At 40.1% G+C, this 26,920-nt stretch overlaps 1 protein-coding gene across 1 annotated transcript in view; it reads right to left on the reverse strand.

Annotated features, from left to right (window-relative positions):
* dbpa (D site albumin promoter binding protein a) overlaps window positions 1-26,605 on the reverse strand; it is a 52,051-nt gene extending 25,446 nt beyond the window's left edge. Inside the window, exons 1-3 of the mRNA XM_079258916.1 lie at window positions 25,622-26,605; window positions 14,663-14,931; window positions 12,625-12,811 (exon numbers count right to left, since the gene is read on the reverse strand). Coding sequence (XP_079115042.1) covers window positions 12,625-12,811; window positions 14,663-14,931; window positions 25,622-25,817 — 652 coding nt within the window. The 5' untranslated portion in view covers window positions 25,818-26,605. The remainder of the gene's footprint in view (window positions 1-12,624; window positions 12,812-14,662; window positions 14,932-25,621) is intronic.
* Between the last annotated feature and the right edge of the window lie 315 nt (window positions 26,606-26,920).

Consider the following 26,920-nt stretch of genomic DNA (forward strand, 5'->3'; position numbering starts at 1 on the left):
CGCACTTCTACATAAACCACTCAAACCTTCCCGTAGCATGTATCACTGATGTACACAAGCTTTTGTATTCTCCCGGAGAGAAGACATGTATTCATTATAAAGCAGGTAGTGCAAACGTTTACTAGCTTTTTTTTCTCCTCCCTCTTTCATAACATTTCACAAGCTCACTTCAGCTCTGCTTGGTAATTATCTAAAACAATAGCTGTTAAAGGGGGGAGAGTGGGTGACCACATAAGTGGTAATAAAAAGGTCATGTGAATAATTTTATTAAAAGCTTTTGCTAGGAAGAATTCAGTTATTATTTTTGAAGATGCCGATAAGAATAATCATTATTAATGAATCAGTCTGTATTTCTTGAAATCTCCCTTTAAAGCTCCCCTTCTCTCCTCTTTTCTCTTTGTGCTCAGTGTTTATTCGTTCTGTAATCTCCACTGTTTCCTTTCCCTCTCCATCTTCCTCTTCCTCCCCCAGCCCCTCCCTTCCCCTCCATCTCTCTCTCTCGCATGCTGCCTTGCCGCTCGGATGATCTCTGCAGCGGCACGTGACGTGGCGCCCGCACATGGCCCGAGCGTGTGAGAGACAGAGAGAGAGTGAGCGAGTGAGATTTCCAAACATGTAAAGCTTACTCTCTCTCTCCTTCTCTCTCCATCTCCCCCCCTCCAGCGCTGCTCTCCCTGTCTGTGCTGTTACAGAGTGCAGAGTCAGTGTCTTGTTTAACCCTTCCCTCTCCAGGATTAATCACAGTGCTGAATGTTAAATGCTTCAGAGCAGCGTTTTCCTGCTCTCCCCTCTTTTAAAGACACAGACCAGCTCCTTCACTGCCCAACCACACCAGCGGCATTTATCTTTTATTATAAACAGATCGGACTGAATTATTATATATCTCATTTGTATGCTTTATAATTCCTGGTTGAGTTTGTCTCTTATTCCAGCAATCAAATCTGTTAAGGTGGAGCAGCTAAATGCTTTACAGTCCAGCTCCCACTGCTTGGTATCATCCTAAAGCCAGCGATCTAATCAGTGCTTAGCTTGGTTATCTGCAGGAGAAAGTTATTCTACCATATAAATTACTTAATCTGGATTGCTAACCTTTTCTAACATTTGCAGGATCGTAGTTAGTACAAAAAATACAACAGATTAAGGTTTTTTTTTTTACATTTATTTCATGCATATATCAGACACTTTGATGTTTTTGTTCACTTATGCATATAAATTCAGTTGCCATATGAAAGAAAGCTTCCCAACTCACAGACTTAGACCAGAAAACTGCGTAAATGCCTCTGAATCTACTGCTGTTACATCTTTTCAAATAAATCCTGCAGAAGAGCTTCAGGAACTTCAGAAACTTCTGAGGTTACAAAATCCTCCCTGAAGTGGTTGAATTCCACCAGTCTAAGCCACGCTGACAAATGGTGTATACAAATGGAGGAAATTGAAAAGAATTATGTGCAAATCTGGCGGATTCCTGCAAAGGAAACATGGTCTATGGCTAAACAACTCTACTCCATCATCAGGATGATACTGATAATGGAGGGGCTGCAAGAAGAAAGCCATCGCTCCCCACAAAAAACATTACTTCCTGTCTGCAGTTTGGTAATAATCATTAGGGAAAAACCAGAAAGCATATAAACCCTGTTGTGTGGATGAATTAATCCAATACTCATATATGAGTTTAGTTAAAAGATAATTTTTTTTGGAGGCAGGAAAAAGTTTTCCCATCTAAACATGGCAGTGGTGCCATCATGGTTTGGATTTTTTTTTTTGCTCAACTGGATGAGGACTTGAAACAGGCTTGACAACAAATATTTACCTTTTTTACATTTTTATTAAAGCAACACGCAGCAGAACCAAGGTCAGGTGAGTCTAGTATTTTTTTATGTGGGAGCTGTACATCAGGATAATAGATAATTCATGAAAAAAAAAACCCTTTTTAAAGAAAAAGAATCCATATTTTCAGAAATAATTAGTTGTTTATTACAGCTGAAGTGGTCATCTTATACTAAAAAAACAAACATATATATTTTTATATATATATATATATATATATATATATATATATATATATATATATATATACATATATATATATATATATATATATATATATATATATATATATATATATATATATATATATATATATATATGCATATATATATATACGCATATATATATATGCATATATATATATATATATATATATATATATATATATATACACATATATATATATGCATATATATATATATGCATATATATATATATATATATATATATATATATATATATATACACATATATATATATGCATATATATATATATATATATATATATATATATATATATATATATACATATATATATATATATACACATATACATATACATATACATATATATACATATACATATATATATATATATATATATATATATAATATATATATATATATATATATATATATATATATACATATATATATATACATATATATATATATATATATATATATATTATCCTGATGTATATATATATGTATGTATGTATATGAAAACTCCTCTATCACCCACCCCTCTCATCTCCCCAGGGTAGGGCGGGTGGCTGTTCGTCTCTCAAGCTCAGGTTCTCTACCAGAGTCCTAGGAGCTTGAGGGTCCTAAGAAGTATCTTAGGTGTTCCTAGGACTGCGCCTTTCTGGATAGAGATGTCTGATGTTTCACCAGATATCGGTTGGAGCCACTTCTCCAGTGTGGGGGACACGGCCCCTAGTGCTCCGATCCCTATGGGTACTACTATTGCTTTCACCCTCAAGGCCTTCTCCAGTTCTTCCTTGAGGCCTTGGTACTTCTCCAGTTTCTCATGCTCCTTTATCCTGATAATTCCATCATTGGGGATGGATACATCAATCACTACGGCTTTCCTCTGCTGCTTATCCATGCTGCAAATGGTGGTGGCCAACTATGTCCAGTTGGTTGGCCACCACCATCTTATCTGTCTGGTTCTGGAAGTCCCAGAGGATCTTGGCCCTCTCATTCTCCACCACCTTGTAGGGAGTTTCCCACTGGGACTTAGCGGTCTCCAGTCCATATTCTGCACAGATGTTCCTGTACACTATAACTCGGTTATGGCGCTCAACGTATTCTTTGCCTGCCAGTATCTTGCACTCTACTGTGAGGTGCTGAATTGTTTCAAGGCTCCTTTGGATAGTCTGCACCTGGGATCCTGCCTGGCATGGTAGATGTGGGCCTCGATCACTTTGGTACTCAGGGTCGCTCCTGTGCTGCCATGATTAGTGCCTCTGTCCTGTCCTTCAGTCCAGCTCTCTCCAGCCATTGATAGGACTTGTTTATATTGGCCACTTTGGTGATCTGCCGGTAGTACATCCCATGCAGGGGCTTTTCCTCCCATGATGGTTCTTCCATCTTGTGTTCCTCCAGATTCCATTGTCTGAGACATTCACAAAGTGCTTCATCTCTCGGTGCCCTCTTCCTGATGTATTTGTGGAGCTTGGACTTTTCATCTTGGATAGTGGCCTTGATGCTCACTAGTCCCCGGCCTCCTTCTTTGCACTTAGTGTATAGTCGCGGGACACTGGACTTGGGGTGCAACCCTCCATGCATGGTGAGCAGCTTCCGTGTTTTGACGTCCGTAGTCTGAGCTTCCTCCTTTGGCCAACTTATTATCCCAGCAGGGTATCTCATCACTGGCAGGGCGATCTCTTTTCTTGTTATTTAGCTGACTTCTCGGTACTTGCCTCAATAGTTGCAAGTATTTAGCTGTGGCAGCTTTCCTTGTGGCTTCTTCTTGTTATCCATTCGCCTGTGGTATGCACAGGTACTTGTAGCTTTCCTCTACATCTGTTATCCTGCCCTCCGGTAGTGCAATGCCCTCCATATGGATTACCTTCCCTCTCTTTGTTTCTCCACATTTCTGCTGTAGAGCCTGGTGGTGTAGACCAGTAAGTCGATGTCCCACTCACTCTTAGCGTACAGCTTGATGTCTTCCATGTACAGGAGTTAACTGATGGTGGTCCCATTCTTAAGTCAGTATCCATAAGCAGTCTTGTTGATTAGTTGGCTGAGGGGGTTCAGGCCTATACAGAACAGCAGCAGGCATAGGGCATCTCCTTGATATATGCCACATTTAATGGAGAATTGTGCTATTGCTGTTGATCTTGTACAGCTTCAGGATCCATGTGTATGGCATTGAGTTGTAGGCTTTCCGGTATTCTATCCAGGCAGTGCACAGGTTTGTCTGTCTGGTTTTGCAGTCTCGGGTGACTGTTCTGTCAACCAGCAGTTGGTGTTTGGCTCCTCCTTTGCCAATGCCTTTCTGTGTCTCCGCCCACTTACCTTAACCGCTATGATGCCTGACAGGAGCTTTCATGTCGTGGAGAGGCAGGTTATTGGCCGGTAGTTGGATGGTACTGATCCCTTATGGGGGTCTTTGAGCATCAGGACTGTTTGTCTCTTGGTCAGTCATTCAGGGTGAGTCCCATCCCTCAGGAGTTGGTTCATTTGTGCTGTCAAGCGTTCATGAAGTGAAGTCAGTAGGCATGGAACATGTCAGGGTCAGGCGCTGACCAGTTCTTTATACCTGAGAGTCTGTGCTGGTTATGTGATGCTTTCTTCTCCCATATGCCTATCCAGTATTGTTCCTTCTCAAGCCTTGGTGAGTCAGCTTGTGTAGTATTACCCTGCCACTGGGTTTAGCTGGGTTAGTTGAGAAGAGTCAGTTTAATCTTCTGGCCTCAACTTCTCTTGTGTATCTCTTCAGTCGCACAGCCAATGCTTGGAGTCTTTGTTTGGCAGTTTCCAGGGCCTCAGATATGGACATCTGGCTGAACTTCTCTTGCACCCTTTTCATTGTTATACTCTTCTGGAGTTCTGACAGTTGACTAACTTCTCTTCGACTTGCCTTGATCTTGGTTTCTAACCTGCTCTTCCATGGTGCCTCCTTCTTGCCCTTGATGTTATGTTGGCCAAGCTTCTCCAGGATCACTGTTGCCGCACTGTATATCAGCTCATTGGTTTCAGTGATGTTTATATATTATATATACATAAATCACATTGTTGTGTAGTCTGCTTCCTGCATTTGGTCCACTTGAAACAGACCTGAGTTCACTTTCTGGATCTGAATCAGATTGGGGAAATGTGAATACACAAACTCAAACGCAGCAGACTTACCGACCAGGGTTAGAATCGAAAAGGCTGCTGTGACTATGTCCTAACGCTGCAGACAAAGGATCTGTTTGTAAACCATTCCCTTTACCCTGGAGTGAAACTATTCTATTTGCCTGTTTGGTTTTCAAATATAATTATAAGAGGCAAATTCTAATGTTTGTTTTAGCTGCTCCCTGACTGGAGTGTCACCACTCTGTCAAGCTGTCTGAAGGCCTCAGCATGTCTTGTCAGCACGTTTTAAAATGAAATAAATTCCCATGGAGGTTGCTGAACAGATCAGCCTCAAGCGAAACAACAGCTGAATAAATACAGTTTTTGTTTTTTTATTCAGATTTGGATTTCAGAATTCTTCCCAGGAGCCTCAAGTACCTCGTTTCACCTGTCAAACTGTCAGGTGTGACAAAATGACAACAACTGAGTAGATTACATGTTATTTTTTGTCAGTGAGTTAGCATGTTTGCGTCCTCTGGTTTCACATTTTGTCATGACTGAAGAATGTCTTGGTAATAACAGAAATATCTGAGCAGCGCATGTTGTCTCATGGCAGTTTAATGAGTGCATGCATTCTCCAGCATGCTGCTCAGGGGAAATCTGATGATAAAAATCAGTTTTTCATTTGGGATGTTTCAGACTAAATTACATGACCAGGATGTATATTAGCTGCAGCCTTTGTGTAGATGTGATTAATGATAAAGTTCTGAGGTTAAGGAAACAACTACCATCTTATTTGCTGTAGCTCCTCAGTTTCTTGCAGAGAAAATGTTACATGCTGTTTATTTCCGACTTCTACTCAGTTATTCCTTTAAAACTCACGTTTTTAACATTATTAACACGACCATCATTTGTTACAAGGGTTACAAGTCATATCGTGCAAAATCAGCTGTCATTACTATGGCAGAAGATCTCCACTTCTACTCTAAAACACGCTGGATAACCTTAAGTTTCCACGTAGGACACTGGAGGGATTAACTGTGCTACAAGCATAGAGTTGTGCAACTAATTTGCATACACTGCATGAAATAGTTACCACAAACTAGATAGTGCTGACTAATAACTGGAAACTGGAAGATTTTCAGTCCAAAAAAAAAAAAAAAAAAGATGGAACCATTTCACTAAATGTTTATGTTACACAAAACCAATGAAAACACTGTAGAATGCCACAACAAACACACAGCTAAAATCTGAATAAGACATAAAGCATTCATATAAAGCATGCACATAAATTTCTGTGATTTAAAATAACAGAGAATAAGATGATAAACAAATCTAAAAAAAAAACAACAAAAAAAAAAAAAAACAGCCATTTTGGTGGAATTTTTTCCAGCTTTTGCAGTAAAAGTCATGTCATGCTCAGCAGCTTCTGTAACACTGCCAGTTATGGAAGAGCTATGGGGGTAATACAGGTTAAGCAAGTGGCATCAAAATGAAAATGGTAAAAATGGAAATGCATGACTTTTTATTTAGCTTCATTCATTGGAAGCCACTTTCACAGCTTAGCATTTTCAAGCTAGTTAATTAGCATCTACTAGTGAACACTGCATCAGATGTAGACTTTGTCTGCTCTCTTGGCTGAATGAGTGAGTACTGTGTGAAAGTCAGTCGGATGGAGCAAAATGGAGCTAGTTGGAGCTATCCATCATGATTCTGCCCACATGATTCTCCACATGGGTTGCTCCCACTGGCTTCCTCACAGCTATCTTTTGCCCCTACAGTAACTTCCCATTTGATGGCAAGCAGAGATTTGAAATGTGTCAGATTAAAATATTCAAAGGACTCCTTTCCATGTCAGTGAATAATGAAAGACATGAACATTATTCTTTTATAGAAATAACTTAAGTGCACAATTTTAGGAAAATTGAACAATCCTGATCCAAGAAATGTGCTCCGCCATCAGAAAAACTGTGTTTCGTATAAAAACTTGAACTGTGATTTTTAAACACAGAAACTGAAATTTATTCTCCATTTGTGGAACACATGATACTACGTTGGGGACTGGATAATTTCTCTCTAACTGCTGATTGCATTTATTGTGAAGTGTGGGGATGAGGATTGGTGCAGCAGAGGGGATTTATGGGGGCATAAAAGACGGTTAATCTCAACATGATGGTTTTTTTTCCAAAAGGTTTTATTGGTTTCAGAGACAATAAGAGACATTTGAGCCATGCTGGCTTCTATTTCTGAGGCTCAGCTGATTCTCTTTGGATGTTTGTCGGCCTTGCATCTCGTGGCAAAAATGGATATTGTGGTGTTTAGTGTGGATTTGGCATAAACAGAAGGGCATTTATCACCAGATCACCATGTAAAATATCCCTCCGTTTGCAATCCAAACCCCAGTTTCTGTCTTTGCAAATGCGACTATTTCTTAAAAATATCAGCCGAGCTCTTTATAAAACCACAGCTGCATCCTTGTTTTTTGTGCTTTCCCTCCCTCTGAGCTGCTCTCTATTTTGCCAAGCATAAATTAAAATCAAAGTAAGACATGTGCATGTGGATGAGATTATTATTTCCAGTCTATTTTCCATCTATTTCTCTGGTTGAATCTCTCTCTCTCTCTCTCTGCAGCTCTGTAGTAACACTTCAGCTCCACAACGACCTGAGGGATTTCTGGCTGGATGCATCAAGCTCAACCCAGTCACGTGTTTATAATTCAGAATAAAAAGCGCACACGCACACACACAAACACACACACAGAAAGATGAAAGCATGTTCCCATTAAAGCCTACATGGTTGCATGCAAATGCCGAAACAAAGAGGACACTCATATGCACAAACTTCTACACGGTGCACACAAACACACACACACACACACACACACAGACAAAAATCACTAACAAGTATTCATAAAGGCATGCATGCACACAAACACACACTGATGGAGTATATTCATAGACTCTCCTTGTAGAGTTGCAGCAGCTCTATCCTGACAGAACCTCTGCTGCTTTCTTCCATGCATCTCTCTTTCTCTGTATCTCTTTACTAATGTGTTCATCTTAACACAACTTTCCGGTTGTTTTTCCTCATTTATGACTCAGAATTAAAAGACAAACACATTGTCCGAGCCAGGTTTCTCAAAATCTGATCCTGTTGGGCACAACTCTCCTTCTCCTTTCTCTCTCACTCGCTCTCTGTCTCCAGACCTTCACATGGTACACACTCAAAGGTTTGACAAACCAACCGTCTCTACACAACTCAGTGCTCATGGACGGATCCATCATCACAAATTCAATACTTTTTAATTCTTAAAGAGCTGGGACAATCACAATGTTTGGGGAATCTGTGCAACGAGCTGCCAGATTTGCCTCCATCAGATGAAGCAGACGTACTGATGTTTGCACCGAGCACTGCCTGATCTGTGTGTTTCATGCAAAGCATCGAGCCAGTTTGCTTGTTTGGACACTTTCACATCACACCTCATGATGCCTCATGTGTTCAGCTATCACAATAATATGCAAGAAACAGCAATACATCTGTCTTAGTGGTTCTCAAACTTCAGCACACATAAGCAGATTTTCCCCCCCACCTCTGTCATGTCTTACATCTACTGATGTGCATGATTAGCTAGCAAGTGTTTTCCATCTGCACAAATCAATGTACTGTGTTTGATACAAAAAGATGTTGATCATGTGGATTGTTTATTGCTTGCAGGGGTTTTAGAAACTTTCAACTTCTTGTTTTGGTTTTCCAGCAAGACTGATCCAGTTATCATTCCTGTTTTTATAATAGCAAGGAAACTCTGAAAGACTTGGTTCAGAGAGCGAAGTGTAGCAGGCAGATATTTCCTCTGTAGGAAAATGCCAAAATGAAACAGATTACTCTCAAAACACCTCAGTTTATATCAAAGTGTCTAAAAAACTGTCAGAATCTTTGGAAAATATAAAAATGCAGGAAACATTTTCTCGTTTTCAATCCATTTGTCGACTGTTATTAAAATCTGGTTCAGTGAGATAAGCAGGTGGCAGCAATTCTCCAGCCAGAACTGTAAAAAAAGACGGAGCAACAAGATAATATCACTAAAAGAGACGAAAATGAAGGGAAACAAACCTTGAACAAATGAAAAGTGCTCTGAGTCTGGTGACAAAGAGCACAGTGAACTATGGAAATGGAGATTATTTTTGAAGAGTTTTTTCATTCAACTTTGACCCAAACTGTTCCTGCTGCACTTAATTTCATTTACTCTTTCAATATATAGTAACGTTTTTCTCTTTTCTGTTCAGAGCTTTTCTTTTGTTGTCGCTGTTCCAGCAGAGCTGCTTCGCAACACAAACCAGAAATACCACGCTAATGTTTTCATCTGGACTGCATTTACACGACATAAAAATCAAGTTACCTTCTCTGAAACAGAAAAAACTCCCTGATAATAAGGGAAATTACCACTTAAGGTAGTATCACCATGGAAACAGGGCAAAATGGAAGGTCGGTGAGCGGTTGTATTACAGCGGAAACACAAGACCTGGTTCAGTTCCTGAATGAGACCGTTGCACCTTCGTCTCGTTATCTAGTGTTTAATATATATTATGAGGCTCATTTTCAGTCATTTTGTTACATTTTCTAAATCTACCTACAAGATAGGAGCTGAAAAAAAAAAAAACACAGCTTGAAAACGTTTAACGAAACCATCGCACAAATGCAGAGCATGGAAAACCTGCAAATTCTGGTTCTGGAAAGACTCACCAGAGTCAGCAAGTCGGTACAGAAGAACCTTGCATTTATATTTTAACATACATATTTTATCATTGGAATAAAGAAAAAAAAACATCCTGCAGAGTGGAGGAGAGAGACGCTTGACTTTCACCCAGCAGAGGTTGGAGGCGATTCTAAAACTATTCTGCATTTACTCGTCATTATCGACGCTTCAACAACTTGTCCAGTTCGGGAAACGATCATATTTTTGGGTCACATGATCTCTTTTCTTAACATTTACCTCTACGTTTAACTATTTGTCATGATACCCGCTCATGTGTTGTTCCCAGTTATTACACATTTAGCTGAAACTGGAATTACATTCATCAAAAGCCACAAAAACGGCTTCAAATTAACGGCAATTCTCTAAATAAGTCCTAAATATAAAAAGAAAAAATGTTATTATTAAGTTAATAACAAGTGACAGTTGTGTTTATAGCTTGTTTCACTTCCCTACAATAACTCCACGGCCTTTCATGAAGTTAATAAATAACAAGGAAAGACTCTTGTCCATGTTTCAAAGGGAATGACTTCAAATGCTTTAAAATTGATGCATGGACTCTTTGCTGGCTCCCCAAAAAAGCCAGAACAGTCAAAAATGTTAAAACAATTCAAATTCCAAACATTTCATTCATTCACTTTATGCATTCATCCACTCAGCTTATTTTTAACCGTGTAAACATCCACCAGTCATTAAAAAATGCACACGACAATCTATCAACAGCAAACAAAAGCATCATGACATGAGCGATGATGAGTTACGTTGTGCCTCACAGAGGAAAGAACAAGCAAAAACAAAGAATGGCTTCTTGCTTTCTGTTCGTCAGAACTGGAGGTTTTCAGATTTGTGAAATCTGTTTTAAGACAAAATAAATAAATAAAAGGAAGTGAAAAAGAAAAGCTTTCAGATGTTCTGGTTTGTTTCATGAGCAGCAGAGAGGAAACAGTAAATTATGAATAAATAATGACTGAAAACAGCATGTTAATGAGAGTCGAGGAGGGTCGGAGGACAGGGTGTTAGCCATTTATCACACAGAGATATAATTAGAGAAAATCCTAGCCTGGTTATTGTTAGAGGCACTGAATGGTTGAATTGCATTAGTTCATATAATGCATCATGGGTCTGAGTCCTCATTAGTGCCAGATCGCATCATGCCCTCTGCACGTTCAGCTAATGAAGAAACGTTCTGGTCCAACACGAATGCATCACATTTAATCTTACCGTTAATCTCTGAGAAGCTACAAAGAAAAATCCTTTCCGTCTTCAACCTTTTGAGCCTTGTGTCTATTTTTTTTAGACCTCTGCTTGAAGATTGCACAATCATAATGAAATGAAATGAGGATATTTCTGCAGTCACAAGGTTCATTTGAATGCTTTTGGAGCACCAAAGGAAACACGTGAAGATGTGTAAACATCAGTCCATGTGTTACTGGTGAAGAAAAACTGAAGATGGCACATAGCACAAGTAAAAAAAAGTCTCAGGCTCGTATAGAAAACACTTTTAGGTAGCTCTAAACCTTTAATTATAGCACAATGTGTGAACATTATAGGATGCTACATCCCCCACGAGACGAAAGAACTTTGTTCTGGCTTTCTTTTTCTTCTGGTCAATTCATTCTCCATAAGAAGCTTCACCTGCAACATGGCGGTGAAATCTGTGCTTTCATGTGCAATAAAGTTGGTTATTTCATATTTAATGAGAAACTTTATCTGTGGCAGTGCGGGTTGTGCACACAGCTGGGTCCATGTGTTTAAATGCTACAACTTTTTCTTTCTTTCTCATCACCTTGATCTGTTTTATTGAAACTATCCTTTTAATCTAATTCAGCAAAAATGTTCGCTTCATGCTTTTCCGTGTTAACCATGCACACCTCAGATGTCCCACCAGTCACACGGTACTTCTCAAAGCCTAACAAGAAGAGAGTTCTGCCAAACCAATGTGTCAAGAACCGTCTTTAACCACGTCCGCGAGAACAAAATGATGTAATTTTTGTTCTCTGGGCCTTGAGAACAAGAATAAATTCCTGCTTCTCGTGGAGGATGGAGCAGGCTTATCTCCGCAAAAATCAATTTGGATAAAGTCAAGAGAAACTAAATAATAGAGGTTTCAGTACAGATGCTTCAGGTAAGCTCCACAAAAAGCCATTTTGTCAGTTTAGCCATTTGCTCCCAATAGTTCCCCAACTGGGGGACCCCGAGGTGAGCAGGGGCGGCCACCTCCGGTTCTCAGGAGCCGCAGTCCTGCACGTGTTGAGAGTTTCCCTGCTGCAACACACCTGACACACATCAGACTTAATTAGCAGACTAGTGCAGAGTCTGACGTCAAGCTCTGCACTAGTCTGCTAATTAGCCATTGATCTGAGTCAGCCGTGTTGAAACTACTAACACGTGCAGGACTGCGGCTCCTGAGGACCGGGGCCAGGCCACCGCTGGCCACAAATAAAACAGCTGAAAGAGACAATAACTGCTGCATAAAGGTCTGGTCAGTGAACTCAATCCTTTTAATGGGAGAAAATAAATAAAATAACTGCACAAAGAGATAGAACGATTATGTCTGTTATTTCATTGTTCTTTCAGTGGCGCATCAGCACATCAGCAAATATTTCTTCCTGAAAACCAGAGCAGACTCTTGGACTAAAAACATTGTCTGGCTATAAATTCTGTTGTTTACCATCAATGTAAAAAAATAAAATCCAGACAAACTAAGTAAATGACTAAAATTATACAAAAATGATGGCAAATTAGCCACAATCACTCACCATGTAGACACTCGGGTCCTCCCATCATGTTCTGCTGCTGTTGAGGTGGCGGGGGCTGGACGGTCTCCAATCCGAGAAGCGAAGAAGAGGAGGACGAAGAGGACATGGAGGATGAAGAGGAGGAACAGGGTGGAGGTGATGCAGGAGGACACTGGGAACTCTGGTTGGGAACAGCAGACTGAGAACTCTGAAGAAAAACAAGATAGAAAAAACAATTTAACCCCATCTACAGATCTATATTAACCAAGAAAATTCATTTACATTTAATTAGCAAAAACATCGTATTTAAATCCCACTTTAGATCACAGCGTTGACACACTTCAGTACAGCAGCTGACCATGGAAACTTATAAGACAAACATGGATGTTGCATCTTTTTAGGAGTATATATAGAAATATATATAATTAATTAAAAACAAATCTTCCCTGTATAACAGAGCGTCAACAGAAGAGCTAGTTGGAAACAGTTTAATGTCATCTATCAATCCTGAAATCTCCAGTTTGTAAACAATGTTGGCCCACAAATTAGCTAGCCATCAATCCATGCTGTGATAGCCTCTGGGTTATTGATGTTATTATGCAGCTGAAAGAAGCTTAATTATATAACATATTTCTGTGCTTAACAATTCGACTTATGTGGTGCTTGTAAAAGCTCAAAATATTTTATATATCTTAGAAGTGGAAGTGGAGCGCAGTCCAGTTAAAACACTGCTGCAGGTTTAGCTGAATGCTCTGGAAAAACAGCAGAAAGGTATGATGATGTGGCGCTACAGAGGATGTTGTCTGTGAACAGCTGCTCGGCCTGAATGTGCTGAGGGAAGCTGTAGCAGTGATATGGAAACATTATTATGCCACATGGGATTTGAACCTGCTGTGCTTTAGATATGACAGCTGTGCCTCCAATACCACAGGAATTTAGTAGAGCCAACATAATAGCTTCACTTTCACACAAACTTCACACTGATAGGTATATTAAAATGCGAGTTAAATCCACATCTTACTCTTAATTAAATATGAGATTTTCAATCATTTAAAGACATATTCAGTGATAATTTTCCTTTAGTTGTGTGAAAAAAACAGTGAAATGCTAACAATCTTCCAAAACAGTTTTATGCTAAAAGAAATGAGCAAATAATAATAAAAATTTAAAAAAAAAATTTTTTTTAAAATTCTCCAATAATAGCAGAGAGTGTGAGAATGAAACACTTTATGTAACTTGCTTTGTAGCTAGCTGCTGTTTTAATCACAGAAAGATTGTGAATATAAACTTCTACATTTTATGCTGCTAAAGGCTTGAGGTAAGCTAGTTAGCGGCTTGCTAGTAGTTAGCGCACATCGGAGCACCTTTACTTGGAATTACCATGAATTTGGAACTTGGTTGCAGAGATTGGTGAATTTTCAGACGAATGTTTATGAGTAAAGCTTCTTGTGGGAAAAATTCAGCAACATTTTTGCAACCGTGCACTTTGCTGTGCTCCGTGCAAATGAAAACGCCGGACACAATAAGCCCTGCATAAGCTGAACACTGATTGTTGTGCCTGTAAATAAAGCCGGACTCATGGCTTGTAGGTTGTTTTCAGAGAATTTTGTCAAATGATAATGCGGGTATGACATTGTGGTATTGTCAGAGCAGCAGCCTGTGAATGCCTCCATAGTTACTTGTGGGTTAACATGTAGTCTGAATGAGACACTTTTAGTCACAATTTCAAGCTTATTATTGTTGTTTGTTATGTTTTAACAAACATAAAAAGGTGTGAATGTGAGTTGCTTATACAAAAATGTAGTTTTAACATGAAATTGAATTAATTTTAAGAAACAGGCACATGCAAATGACTGAAAGGATAAAATATAAACCTGACATAATAAAAAAAAATATGTCTAACAATTGTTTTTCTTGTAAACATTTTTGTATATAAATATACCAAAAAATCATCTGATTTAATCTGTGTTTCAAACTAACATGTCAAACAAGAATTATTTCAACTTTCAATGTAGACTAAGTTTATAAAACAGTGAGTTTCGGTTTCAAGCAGCAGTACCTGGGAGGGGATCTGGGCACTGGCTGAGCTGGGTCCGTTGCTGTGCATCCCCATCCCATTCTCAGTCAGAAACTCCTCCAGGTCCATGTACTGCAGCTGGAACAGGCCTCCATCACATGGCAGGGTCCTTTCCCACAGCAGTGGGCCCAAGAAGGCTGACTGGGAGTTGGGTCGCATCGAGCCAGAGCCTGGGGTTCCTCCAACCCCGCCCGGCCCTCCAGCGTTGACACCTAAGGAGTCTTCATCTGAATCCAGGGGCTTATCTTTGTCTAGAAATGCAGAAGAGAAACACAGATCCTACGTGATGATGCTGGAAATGCTTTTGATGTTAAATGTGCTAAATGAAACTGGTTCAGGCTCTTTCAGACGTATTTGCGTTGGAAGGCAAAAGGAGAGACACAGACACAGTGAGGACACATTATAGGACTTTCTTCATCAGTTTTGCTGATCTGTGTTAACAACATCATTCACAACCATCAACACATTCACACCACCACACAGCGCTGCTCAGTTTGATGCTTTCACTGCAAGTTAAACGGAAACTTTTACCCTTTTGACTGACAAAATAAATATTTCTGCTGTACATAAGCAATGGTATCACTCAGCCTGTTAAATTACTCTTTAGGGGTGCCCAAATCTGTTCCTCAAGGGCCACAATCCTGCAAGTTTTCAATTTATCCCTGCTCCAATACACCTGACTCACATTAAATGGATCCATTGAAAAAAATAAATAAATAAATAAATACATAAATGGATCCATCAGCCTATGGTGATCTTTGCATGACTCATTAATTTTAGTCTGGTGTGTTGGAACAGGGAGACATAAAACCTCCAGGTCCTCATGGACCAGAGCTGGACACCTCTGCTTTATGTAGTCAAAATTTTGATCAATTCATATCAATCACATTCAAGATTAGCCATATTTGACAGATTATCCTGTTCATGCATAAGGAAAGCCTAAAGCATGGATCCTTAATCTTGGACTTCAAGAGCTAAGTCCTGCAGGCTTTAGAAGTTTCCCTGCTGCAACCCACCTGACTCAAACCAATAGCCGTTTCTTTTACCGGTAAAATTGTGCAAAACTTAAACGTCACAACAAATAAAATTGTGATGGAAGCACATTCATTTATTAAAATCTCTCAAAATGTTTTTACGCCCTCATGAGATGAGTTTTGCAGACTTTTTGATATGGAAGTATTTTGCAAAAGTGTAATGGAAACACCTTTTTCACATTTATTTATTGGTTAGGGATGGGATTGATTGGAAGGAAGAAACTTTAATCTTTTCACAAGTGATTAAAAAGAAAAATATAACCACCATAATGGAAGCAAACAGCAAAATCCAGAGTTTTAAAAAGGGAAATGTGTGAGAAGGGCTTTGAAAAGTTGTGGTAAATCCTTCAGAGGAAGCGGGAAACCCTGAAACTTTGCTTCATGGATTCCTGACACAAGCCGAAATTGAACCTGCAGCTGATTTGCTAAACACGATTCAGTGGAAACACCTGTGAATATCAAATGCACTTTGTAAAAATTTCAGAAATACTGTGTTTATTTTGTGAAAAACTAATGAGCTTTCCTCTGCCTGAGTCAGGTGCATAGCAGCAGGAAAACTTCTAAAACCTGCAGGACCCTGAGGACCAAGATTAAGGATCCCTGACTTAGAGGAAGTCAAAACAACAAGGATGTAGACCTTCCAAATGCAGTCCTCCATGGTGCGTAACCAGCAGGTTTTAGATGTTTCCCTGCTGCAACACACCTGATTCAAATTAAATGAATCTTCAACAGCCTGATGTGAAGGGAAATATTAAAAGCTGCAGGACACTAACCCTTAAAAACCATGACTGGAATTTCTCTCCTCGTGCCGCAAAAGAAAAACCTTTATTCAAAAAGACATCCCTAATTTCCATTAGATCCAATAACAGCTAGCAGGTGCTAGCCAACACGAGCTAATGTAGATGTAATGTAATGTAGATGTTATGGACAGTATCTGTCCATACTCGCTCAACTCGACGACTTCATGACTCTCTAACATATGCACCGATGATGCATTTAAGTATGTAAACAATCATTCAAGGAGGATTTTTTTCATTTTGCAAGTAACACAGCAAGATTTCCACATTTACATCCTCAGCATTTCAACATCTTTGTAATAAAGATAAATAAACAAACTATGGGAACCAGATGGGACCAGATTGTGCTTTTCCATTGTGACGCACAAATCTTGCCCTTAATAAAACAACAATAGCTGTTTTAAAGAGGCGGCACTGCAGGGAAGCTCCTATTAGCATTAGAAATTCTTCATGATAATAAATAAGACTACTGGAAAAACCAAGCGTGTAATGTCACCTGACGTACCAAAACATATCAGTACGCCTGTTTGTGATGTGAGACTCTGAATGACAATAAGCTTCATCAGGTAAAAACTAAGAAGAGTTTCAGACTCCAACAGGTTTAGATTCACAGGATGCAATGATAGCTGGCCAAGAGGTCGGTTTAAGTTCATGTTCCTCTTGTTTGTGATTTAATATGATTTCAGATAACACAATAACTTATCACGTCACTTATTTACCCTCTCCATGGTCCTGAAACATTAAAAAACCAGAAGTGTGGTTAAACTGAACATCAAGTCCAAAGATAAAAATTAACCGGTTGTTAGTAAGTAACCTGAACGCATCATCCGTAGAGCTACATGTTTGTGACCGCTTGTTGGACTGTTTTGGTCATTACTGAAATTATTCAGTCATATCTGAGTTCAGAGAGCTTCAAAATGGGATGTTCTCTTTGTTTCAGATGGAGATTTAAAGAGGAAGTTTCAGGCTAATCAGGGGGGAGTCCTAGCAAAACCGGGACAATAGAAGAGCAAAAGTTTCCATCTGAAACAACCTGATAGAAGATTTAGATGAAAGCTGCATTGTGGAGTTTTTCTTTTCTTGACCTGTTTGATGTTGTTACATCTTCTTATAATGAAAATCTAATAATGTTCAGTATTTACATCAATATGTTCTTCATGTAGATTTATATAATAATAATAATAATTGTACTAACAACTAAAGTAATAATGATACATAATTACTATATGGCTATTACTAACCTTTAATTATTATATATAAAATAATAGTCTCTATAATTAAGAAAATTAAGTTAAAGAGTATATAAGCTAATGAAAAACTTGTTTTCAATGATAATAATAAATCTTAACAGAATTCCTTTCTGATTCTGACGTGTATCTGCTGCAGGTAAGACACCAACTGTGTTCCCATTACACTTTTCGCGCAAAACCCAATTGTCACCATTTTTAAAAAAAAACAACTTGAAACACCTATCTTAAAAAACCTCAAATATTACTTAAAAGGTTTTGACACTCTCATGCATTTTTTTTAGATGTTTTCATATAAAAGTATATCACAAAAGTGTCATGGAAACACTGTTTTTGCATTTACGTATCCCCAGAGGTCATGTGACCAGTTCAGTTCCTGTAGGTGTTGCCGTATGAAGCAAACAGCGATTTTCAGAGTTTAGCATTGAATTAGAAAAGGAAATGAGGGAGAAAAGCTTTGAAAAGCTGTGGCAAATTCTCCACGACAAGTCGAAATCCCCAAAATAACACTACGTGGCTGCCTTTCATACACCACAATTCTCATAATATCTCATCAACCAGATGAGATTTTATAAGAATTGAGACTAATGTGCGAAATACCGTTCAATGGAAACACCTGCAAATCTCAAATTGTTGTCAAAACTTACAAATATAACTTTTATTTTGCGAAAAACTGTAATGCAAACACAACTACTAACTACACATTACTAGTTCACATCAACCCCCAAAACACTCCTTTCATGGAAGACTTGCTAATTTGCGAGGTTTACTGGAAAAAGAAGCGCAGAAATTTGGATGAAGTGGAGCAGACCCTGAGACTCTAGACTCAGGTTTGTGATCGCGGATCTCAACCTTAACCAAAACAGTTTGTTTGGTGTTTTGGCTGCAACCTGTTGTCCTCTGCATGAGCGGTGAGTGTGAAAAACCAAAAGGCTGGAAGGAAAAGTGTTAGCTAGCTCTTCTCTGCAGGATGTATGACCTTTCAAACTAGGACTCAATGATTTTGGAAATAATAACTGATTGTGATTTTTATGATAAATATTGCAATTTTGAGCGCAAATGAATCGTTTAAATTAAAGCTTCCATTCAATGTTTGCCAGGAAATATATTTTCATAGTTAGTGTCTTTTAAAAGTTTGTTTTAAAACTTCCTGCGCGCCACTGTAATGCACGTAAAGCACTTTAAATGGTCTTGTTTACGAAATGTCGTAAAAAAAAAAAATGCCTTACCCAATATGAGATTAAGGATTACCAAATGAGATTATATCAGAATATGAACTACTGTTCTGATGCATAGATGCAAAGTTGCATCAAAGTCCTCCCTTCCTAAAAGCTGAAGGATTTATTTCCTCCGAGCGGATTGAGATCTTTTTGATGCAATGCTTCTCCAACACGCCTGAATCAAATGAGAAGCTCTTCTCCAGGCCTCTGCAGACCTGAATGGCATGCTGATGAGTCATTTCAGCCATTTGGTTCAGGTGTGTTGGAGAAGAAATGGGTCTCCAAGTTGCAGGATGGCAGATCAGGGCTTGGGTCCCGCTGCTCTAAAACAGGTCAGACTTTGCCAACATGTGAATTTGCCTGGTTTAGTGAAGCCTGAGCATGCACCTAAAGGTAACACTTGCAGACTTTTGCACCATGACTGCTTTCCAAAGGCATTTAAAGGTTGAACATCAAGCATTACACCAGTATTTAATACTGCCAAGCAGAAATAAGCCTGGAAACACGGCACAAGATTTTTAAGGAACTTTAATCAGTTTTTCTAAAAGTCTGAAAGAGGTTAAATTGGGTTCATATCTGATGGATATCATCAAGATCTTTAATGTTTTCTTGCATATATTTGCATGTTATAAATGTTATTCCAATGAGCTCAAATGGTGACTTAGATTACAATGGCGAAGTACTTTGAGAGAAAATCTAAAGCGATAAAGCTAAATCCAAGTTGCGGTCTGTGCTGCTCTCTGGTCACATGTGTCTTTATCTTTCTGTGAAGTGCTTAGCTGTAATCATTGAAAAGCATCTATAAATAAAGTTAAGTTGACCTACTCTGACCTCACAGCAAGGCAGCAAGTCCAATGGAAAGATAGATATGGACCTGTGGCATCAATAAAGCATCCCCACAAAAACTAAGCAGATTAAACAGGAAAGAGCTGCAGCGACTGTTTCACACCCTGGTCGGTCGGTCGGTCGGTGATATTATTCTGAAAAATTACCGTGCCAAAAGCGAGTGGCAAATCAACAGCACGCTGAGTAATGAAAGAGAATATCTGACTGAATGGCAGCTTGAGAGTGATGGAGCAAGCTAAAGAGACTGGAAGATTATCAGAGAGGCCTGAAAGTAAAGAATATAAACACATGAGAGATTACAGCAGGAAACCAGCTGTGGTGGGATACAGAGAGGGGTCAGGGGAGGGAGGAGCAGAGTGGAGTGGAAAGGAGCGCCATGAATTCATGCGTGTGGTAATCGCTCTCCAGCAGCATCATTTTCACCTGCCAGCTGAGTTTCGTAGTCGCAGATTTTAGATAAAACAAAGCAAATTTCTTAAAAATTCTGGTTAATGTTGATATTAGACAACAGTATTATATAGTACATTTAAAGTACTGCTAAATTCAAGTTCAATCATCATGTTCCCAGTTGTGCCAGACGACCCAAACCATTATCTGTCCCTAAACGAACCAGTCAGAAACAGAATGTAACGTGCTCAGCTGGGCTCTTGCTCCAGCTTTCTGGCAACATGAGGGGTTGAAACACAGTTCAACTGAGAGGCAAAGCTGTATCCACCACGACAAACCAAATAACTGATGTGCTTTTCTATTGGATACCATGTCTACAGGAGTTCAGGTCCTCACAGAGATAGAAAAATAAAGCATTTAGGAGGCTAAAAGTGTCCTCCATAGCCTGAATGATCCTCATGAATGTCCAGCCTTTGATCGGTGGTTTCATTCTGTTCCGAGACAAACATTATTTAGTTATTTGTCTTCTTAAGACAGAAGGAAATAATTCTACGAGGGAAAAGCTAGAAGAGGAATTTAGACAGAGTGGAGAAGACCCTGAGACCCTTGACTTGGGTTTGCGATCGCCATTTTCAACCTCATGATGTTACGCATCACGACTGACATCCGACCCGCTGACTGATGTTATTTATGTTCTATTTCTTTTTTTCCACTTTGGGTTTATCATCAGTAGAAAACTGTGATGAAAAGTGTTTAAAATCTTCCATCTCTACACGAATCTACACAATCCTTACAAACCAAAACAGTCAAGTTACTTAAAAACTGTCAAAAAGGAAAGAAGATGAGTTGAAAATGAGTGGTTGTTGTTGTGTTCTGTATTCCTGTTTTACACATTTTTGTGTTATTCTTGTGGTTTTGAGACATTATTTTCTCAGCAGTGAAACTGTTTAGGATGAAGACTGTAGCAACTAAAACAAGTCCAATGCAGGTATTAACAGTTATGTTGCATTACATCAGCAGCGCCCGAGTCTGGTTCTAAACATCTACCATCCTGCAGCCCTACCAACACACCAGAATCAACGCTGAAGTCCCTCGTCTGCATGTCATTCAGCTCTGCAGAGGTCTGGGGACGAGCCAGTCTCCGGTGTGTTGGAGAAGGGATGCATCTAAAAGTTGCAGGACAGTAGATCTCGAGGACCAAACTTGGACACACCGGCATTGCGTCACACAGACATGGTTTGACTGTAAAGTCATGTAAATAAATAAGGAACAAAATACATCTTTCACTGAAAATAAATAAAAATTCACAATGTTTTTGACTTGTGATTAAACAGAAATATTTTTTTAAAATAATCATGATGGAAATTAATATTTTGTGGAACCCTTTGAGGGAATCACTGCAGTCAGTGTGACTCTTATTCACACCTCCGCTCCTGTTGGCAGGTTTTATAACCCAACACTCATCAGGAAAGTGCTCCTAACTGTCTGGGACAGTTTATGTTTTTCATCATTCCTTTCAACCACAGCAGCATCTCTTTTCATTAAATTATCATTTGATAACTTTTAATTTATTATGACTATTTTCTGTCTCCAGTTATTTGAGTGATTATTGTAAATTTTGCCTTTTCTTTAAAGCCACACAACAGAACTTCTGCATTTTCCATCACGCGCCCCCTTACAAAGGCTAATTCAGCATCCAGCGTGCATCCTACCTGACCTGTTAGCTCTCTCCTGCCAGCAAAAAACTATCTTATCTACTGCATTTCTTTGCTGAATCAGTGCACATTCAAAACAACCAGTGTGTTTATATTTGTTTTCTCAGATGTGAACTTTGCTGCAACGTCATGCAGTTTTCTGGATGAAAAAGTTGTATAATATTGGTTTCTCAGCCTCGGAACGCTGCTGGGAAGCAGCGGCTCCAGAAATGCACCTGATAGGTGTCACTGTCGAACACATCTGGAACGTGGAGTTTTAAGGTCACCGGGCCGTGGGTCATTTGGTACCGGGCCACAAAGAAAGAAAAAATAATTTCCATTATTATATTTTATTTTTACGCAAATGATGTTTTATTTTGAAAAGTGACGGGTTTTTCTCGGTTTTTCTCCGTCTCACTCTATGCACGTCACAGCGAGCGAAATCATGAAGTTTGTTTTTGTGTTGTGTCTCATTTTGCAGGTATGTTGAAACATCATCATAGCGACCAGAGTGTGTTGCATTGTGTCAGGTAGAAACGATGTTGCTCATGTGATGTTTCGTTGTTGGTGTGACGTTACGAGGACACCGCTAATAAAGTTGCACATGATACCACAGTGGATTTACGTTCATTATTATTACTACAGAGAAAATACAACAGTTTTTAATGCCGATCTTGTCATTTTATTTAGTTTTTATAAGCTTCACCATTAGATTGGGCCGTGAAAATATTGTCAGACATTAAACCGGTCCGCGGTACAGAAAAGGTTGGGGACCACTGCTCTGGAGCACAACTGTATGTATGCTCCAAGCTAAAGATGGATACGATGTCCATCTTCTGCATGTTTTACATGCGTATTTTAGTCTATTTATGGGGCCACTGTGGATGAGTACTCTGACAGAGTAATCTGAGTAGTACCACTGGAAACTGTGGGGGGCAGTGTTGAGCAGTTTAGCTGATGTTTCAACCAGCAAGAAGAAGAAAGAAAAAGAAACGACAGGGGATTTTTTTTCTTTTAAATGTCTCCACAGAACACCACCTACTATGCAAAGTATGAGAAAGTACACCACAGCGATCTCCTCCATCATCTCCTTGTTTGTTATTGTCTTAAACTAAAATATGAACTCTGAGATGAACTCTGAACTCTAGTGGGTTTATTGGCTAACAACCTGGAAACGGCCAACAACTGAAGCTTAAATGAGCCTTAATGCTGTTCCCACGGTTACCATAAATGCATAATATATTGGTTTTTAAATAATACACACTCATTTTTTTTTCCCTTTAAAAAGTGCAGCAAAGCGTGAAGGTACAGTATGAGGAGCATGAATCACTCCTCATAGAATCTGCTTTAGAAGCCCATAACGTGGTCCTCAGAGGTTGTGATCAGTAAATGCTTTGTTGGCACATGAGTGCCAAAACACAGTTTGTTGTATGTTGCAAACACCTCCACAAGCAGCTGCAGGGGGTCTTCTGCAGACAAACAGAATGGCAGCAATTCAGGAGCATCAATTTACAAAGAAAAGTGACAGCATTACCACAAGCGACATCGTACAATATCAGATGAAGACTGAAAGAAGCAATGAGGAAGGGTGATTCGCAGGTATACATCGAGGCTGATGCAGCTTAATTAAGCGATGGGGACACTTTCAGCTAAAGTGGACAACTAATTAAAGTGTGTCTGCAAGCTGCACAGCAGAAAGAAGTGGAAATGTTGCAGAGAGAAGAGACGGGGGAATAAAGATGATCCATGCAAATTTAGGAAGCAAAGATGCAAGAATAGAAGGGAAAAAATGAAGCCTTGGAGAAGGAAGCCGGAGAGATGACAGTGTACAGTAGAAGACAGAGAATAGAGAGGCAAAAGCCTTAGAAAATGTAAATGAGCAGAGGGACTGAGGCAGAGTGATCTGACAAGAAGAGAGCAAGACAGGAAAGTGTGAGAGGAAAAACTCAGATGTGTGAGAGAAAGATGTGCGAGATGGAGTGGGTGTTTGCGAAGGCGTCAAACAAAGCTAGCCAGGAAAAGGAAAAAAGAAAGCAGGGGAGTGAGGGAGAATCATCCACTCTGCACAGTGAAAGGGAACAGACAAGGAGAACCAGAGGCAAACCAAAGAAAATCACACACAAACATCTTGTCCTCCTCCTGAATGCCTCACCCATCAGCTGGAAAATACCGCATGTGCTAACAAGGCTGGTCGACACCTTTGAGAGCCTTTCTGACTCCTTGAAGAGCCTGTTAGCTGCTCTCCCCGTCATTTTCTTCCCTTCCTCACGCAAAGGACAATTCAAAAAGGCTGAAGGAAGGAGCTGCAGTGTCACTGAGAAACCACAAGGGGCCGCCAACCAGCAGGGAGCAACTGGACTGTCCACTGCTTTTGTTTTTCTCTGTGTGAATGTGTACGTGCTGAATTTATCCACCTTTGCGAGGACTAATTCTTGACAGACGACTCTTCTTATAAGGACATTTTTAACTACAGGCAGGTTTATAGTTTTAATAAAAGACAGTCTTACAGTTTAAACAGAAAAAAGTGAAACAGATCTGCAAGAGAATCAATGCAAATCAATGCAGTGTCCTCATGATCTCACCAGAACTGAGGTGTGTGTGTGTGTGTGTGTGTGTGTGTGTGTGTGTGTGTGTGTGTGTGTGTGTGTGTGTGTGTGTGTGTGTGTGTGTGTGTGTGTGTGTGTGTGTGTGTGTGTGACAGCAGCTGACTAGGAGTTATGACATCCCCACAGCCAGAGAGGAAGGAGAAGCAGCCTGGTTAATATTTGTCATGGCAGCTGGTGGATGGGAAACAATTCAATCCCACTCAGTAACCTTTACTGAAACGGTCCAAAGAATCACATTCAACATAAACAACTGCTGCTGCTGCTGCTGCTGCTGCTGCTGCTGCTGCTGCTGCTGCTGCTGGATTTTACCAGCATCCAAACCCCAAAAAACACACTCTTTCCTTCTCCCTTCCTCTCTCTCCACTAGAATTATTCTATTTCATCACCGAATCCAAAAAGGAAGTGTTAAATGTAATAATCCAGCATGCAGGAAGGAGGGAGTAGCGAGGTGAAAACATTGCATGTGAGTGTGTTGGGTAAGCAGCTTCTCTGTATTTTACAATCACACATACCCACTCAGTCACATGCACACACACACACCAAAAATAATCCCTGTAATATTCCTGTGAGACACACGGCTCTGTAATGATTACTGCTTGTTTGTCTTTCAGCTAAAGGCTAAAACTGCTGATTGCTCTCATAATCTGGATCTTTACCCTGTTTAAAATCTTTAAATGTAATCAGAAATGCCCACTTAAACCCACAAAACACCCAGGTAATACACCCGCATCCCAAATATGCTTAGTTAATGTTTGATTTTTAAAAAGAATAGCAGCAATCCTGTGCAAGCGGGGTTAGAACTGCCTGTCAAGCTTTTCTGCAAAATGTATCATAAAACTATGGTTTAAATGAAATAAGGTGAACTTCAGTGTTTGCATTGTGTTTTTTAATGTAATCCAAAGTAAAATGCATCACACAGACAACTTGTTTAGATGTTTGTGTGATGCACTCAAAGTATTTCTGCCTGAGATCCAAGCAGTAACTCCCTGAATGAGGTGTTTCCCTTTAAGAAGTTTCAACAGGATCCCCCCCCCCCCCCCCCCCCCCCCCCCCCCCTTTCTCTCTCTCTCTCACACACACATGGACACATGCACACGTGCACACACTCACCCTTCATCTCGCAACAGTCCTTGGGGCTTCTCTGGTCGGCCTTGATTGGCAGCTGTAGCAGAGACTTCAAGTTGGTCATAGAGGTCAAATGTCCACTTTGGGGCCCGGTTCCAGCTGGGTTGCTGGCCCCAAATTGCGGGCTGGTGGCCCCGGCAGGGAGATCCGGCGGCAGGAGCTGGGTGAGAGGCCTTGACATAACTTCTAGGAAGGAGGAAAGGGGGAGGTGAGGGGAGGTGGAGTGGAACAACCTGCAGAGTGCAAGTTCAAGATCAAAATAATCCACTTAGTGATGGTAGCAGACAGGCGCGCCGTCAAAAGGTGCGCGGACAGGTGACGCGTGCGTGAGCTCGAGATCTCCACCTGATGGTCCGCTTTCCACTCGTCCCATGCAGGAAAATGAACTAAGAACTAAACCAAAGGGGGGGAAAAAAGCAAAAAGAAAGGGCTGGGAGGGGGATTTATCTCCGAAATGTCAGCATGTTGACTGGGTCTAATTCATCCTTTCAGACAGTCTGAGCCTTCAGGAGTTGTTGTCACCGCTTCCCTCTCTAAACAAACTCAACTCTGCACTTAATGCAACACGAACAGGAGGACAATTAGGAACCGAATCAATCGCTTGAGATCGTGGGAATGAAACGATGGTTCACCGTCGGGTCAGGTCTGGCGGTCGCTTGTTCAGGCGAGGATGTCACTCCAGGGGGAGCAACAAACCAAATCAATGGCAATCAATGCAGAAATAAAGGCGACTGTCAGGAGTCTGATGGGGGAGAAAAAATGAAGAGGATTAGAGAGAGCAGAAGAGAGTCGAGAGGCGGCGGTGGGAAGTCTCCAAGACCGAAAAAACAGAGGCTGAATAAGAGTGAAATGATAGCAGATGAAAGAAGAAAAAAAGAGATTCCCCCTGAAAAAATAATAAAATCCAGTGGTATGAGAGTCAGATAGATAATGGCTCTTATTTTCCTCCCTCTCTCGCTCTCCCTCCCTCTCTCGCTCCTTCACACACACACGCGCGCACACGCAAACTCACACACTGCTCTCTATTTTCGTTGCTCTCTGTTTCTCTCTCCCTGCCTGTCAGCTGGAACCAACACGGGCCGCTCGCGTGACGTCACCACTCACGGGGGAAAGGCGCTTGGGGCGTGAGTATTTGCATAGGCGACCACGCCCATTATTCAACACGAACACGCCCCCTTCCAGTCCCACATCGACGTTGTTACTTTCATGGTACATGGAAATTGTGGTAAATGTGAGCTTTCATCCTGGAAGGACAACAAATCTATTTAACTTTTACCTAATTCT

The sequence above is a fragment of the Telmatherina bonti genome (genome assembly GCF_933228915.1).
Source record: "Telmatherina bonti genome assembly, chromosome: 19".
Taxonomy (NCBI): Eukaryota; Metazoa; Chordata; class Actinopteri; order Atheriniformes; family Telmatherinidae; genus Telmatherina; species Telmatherina bonti.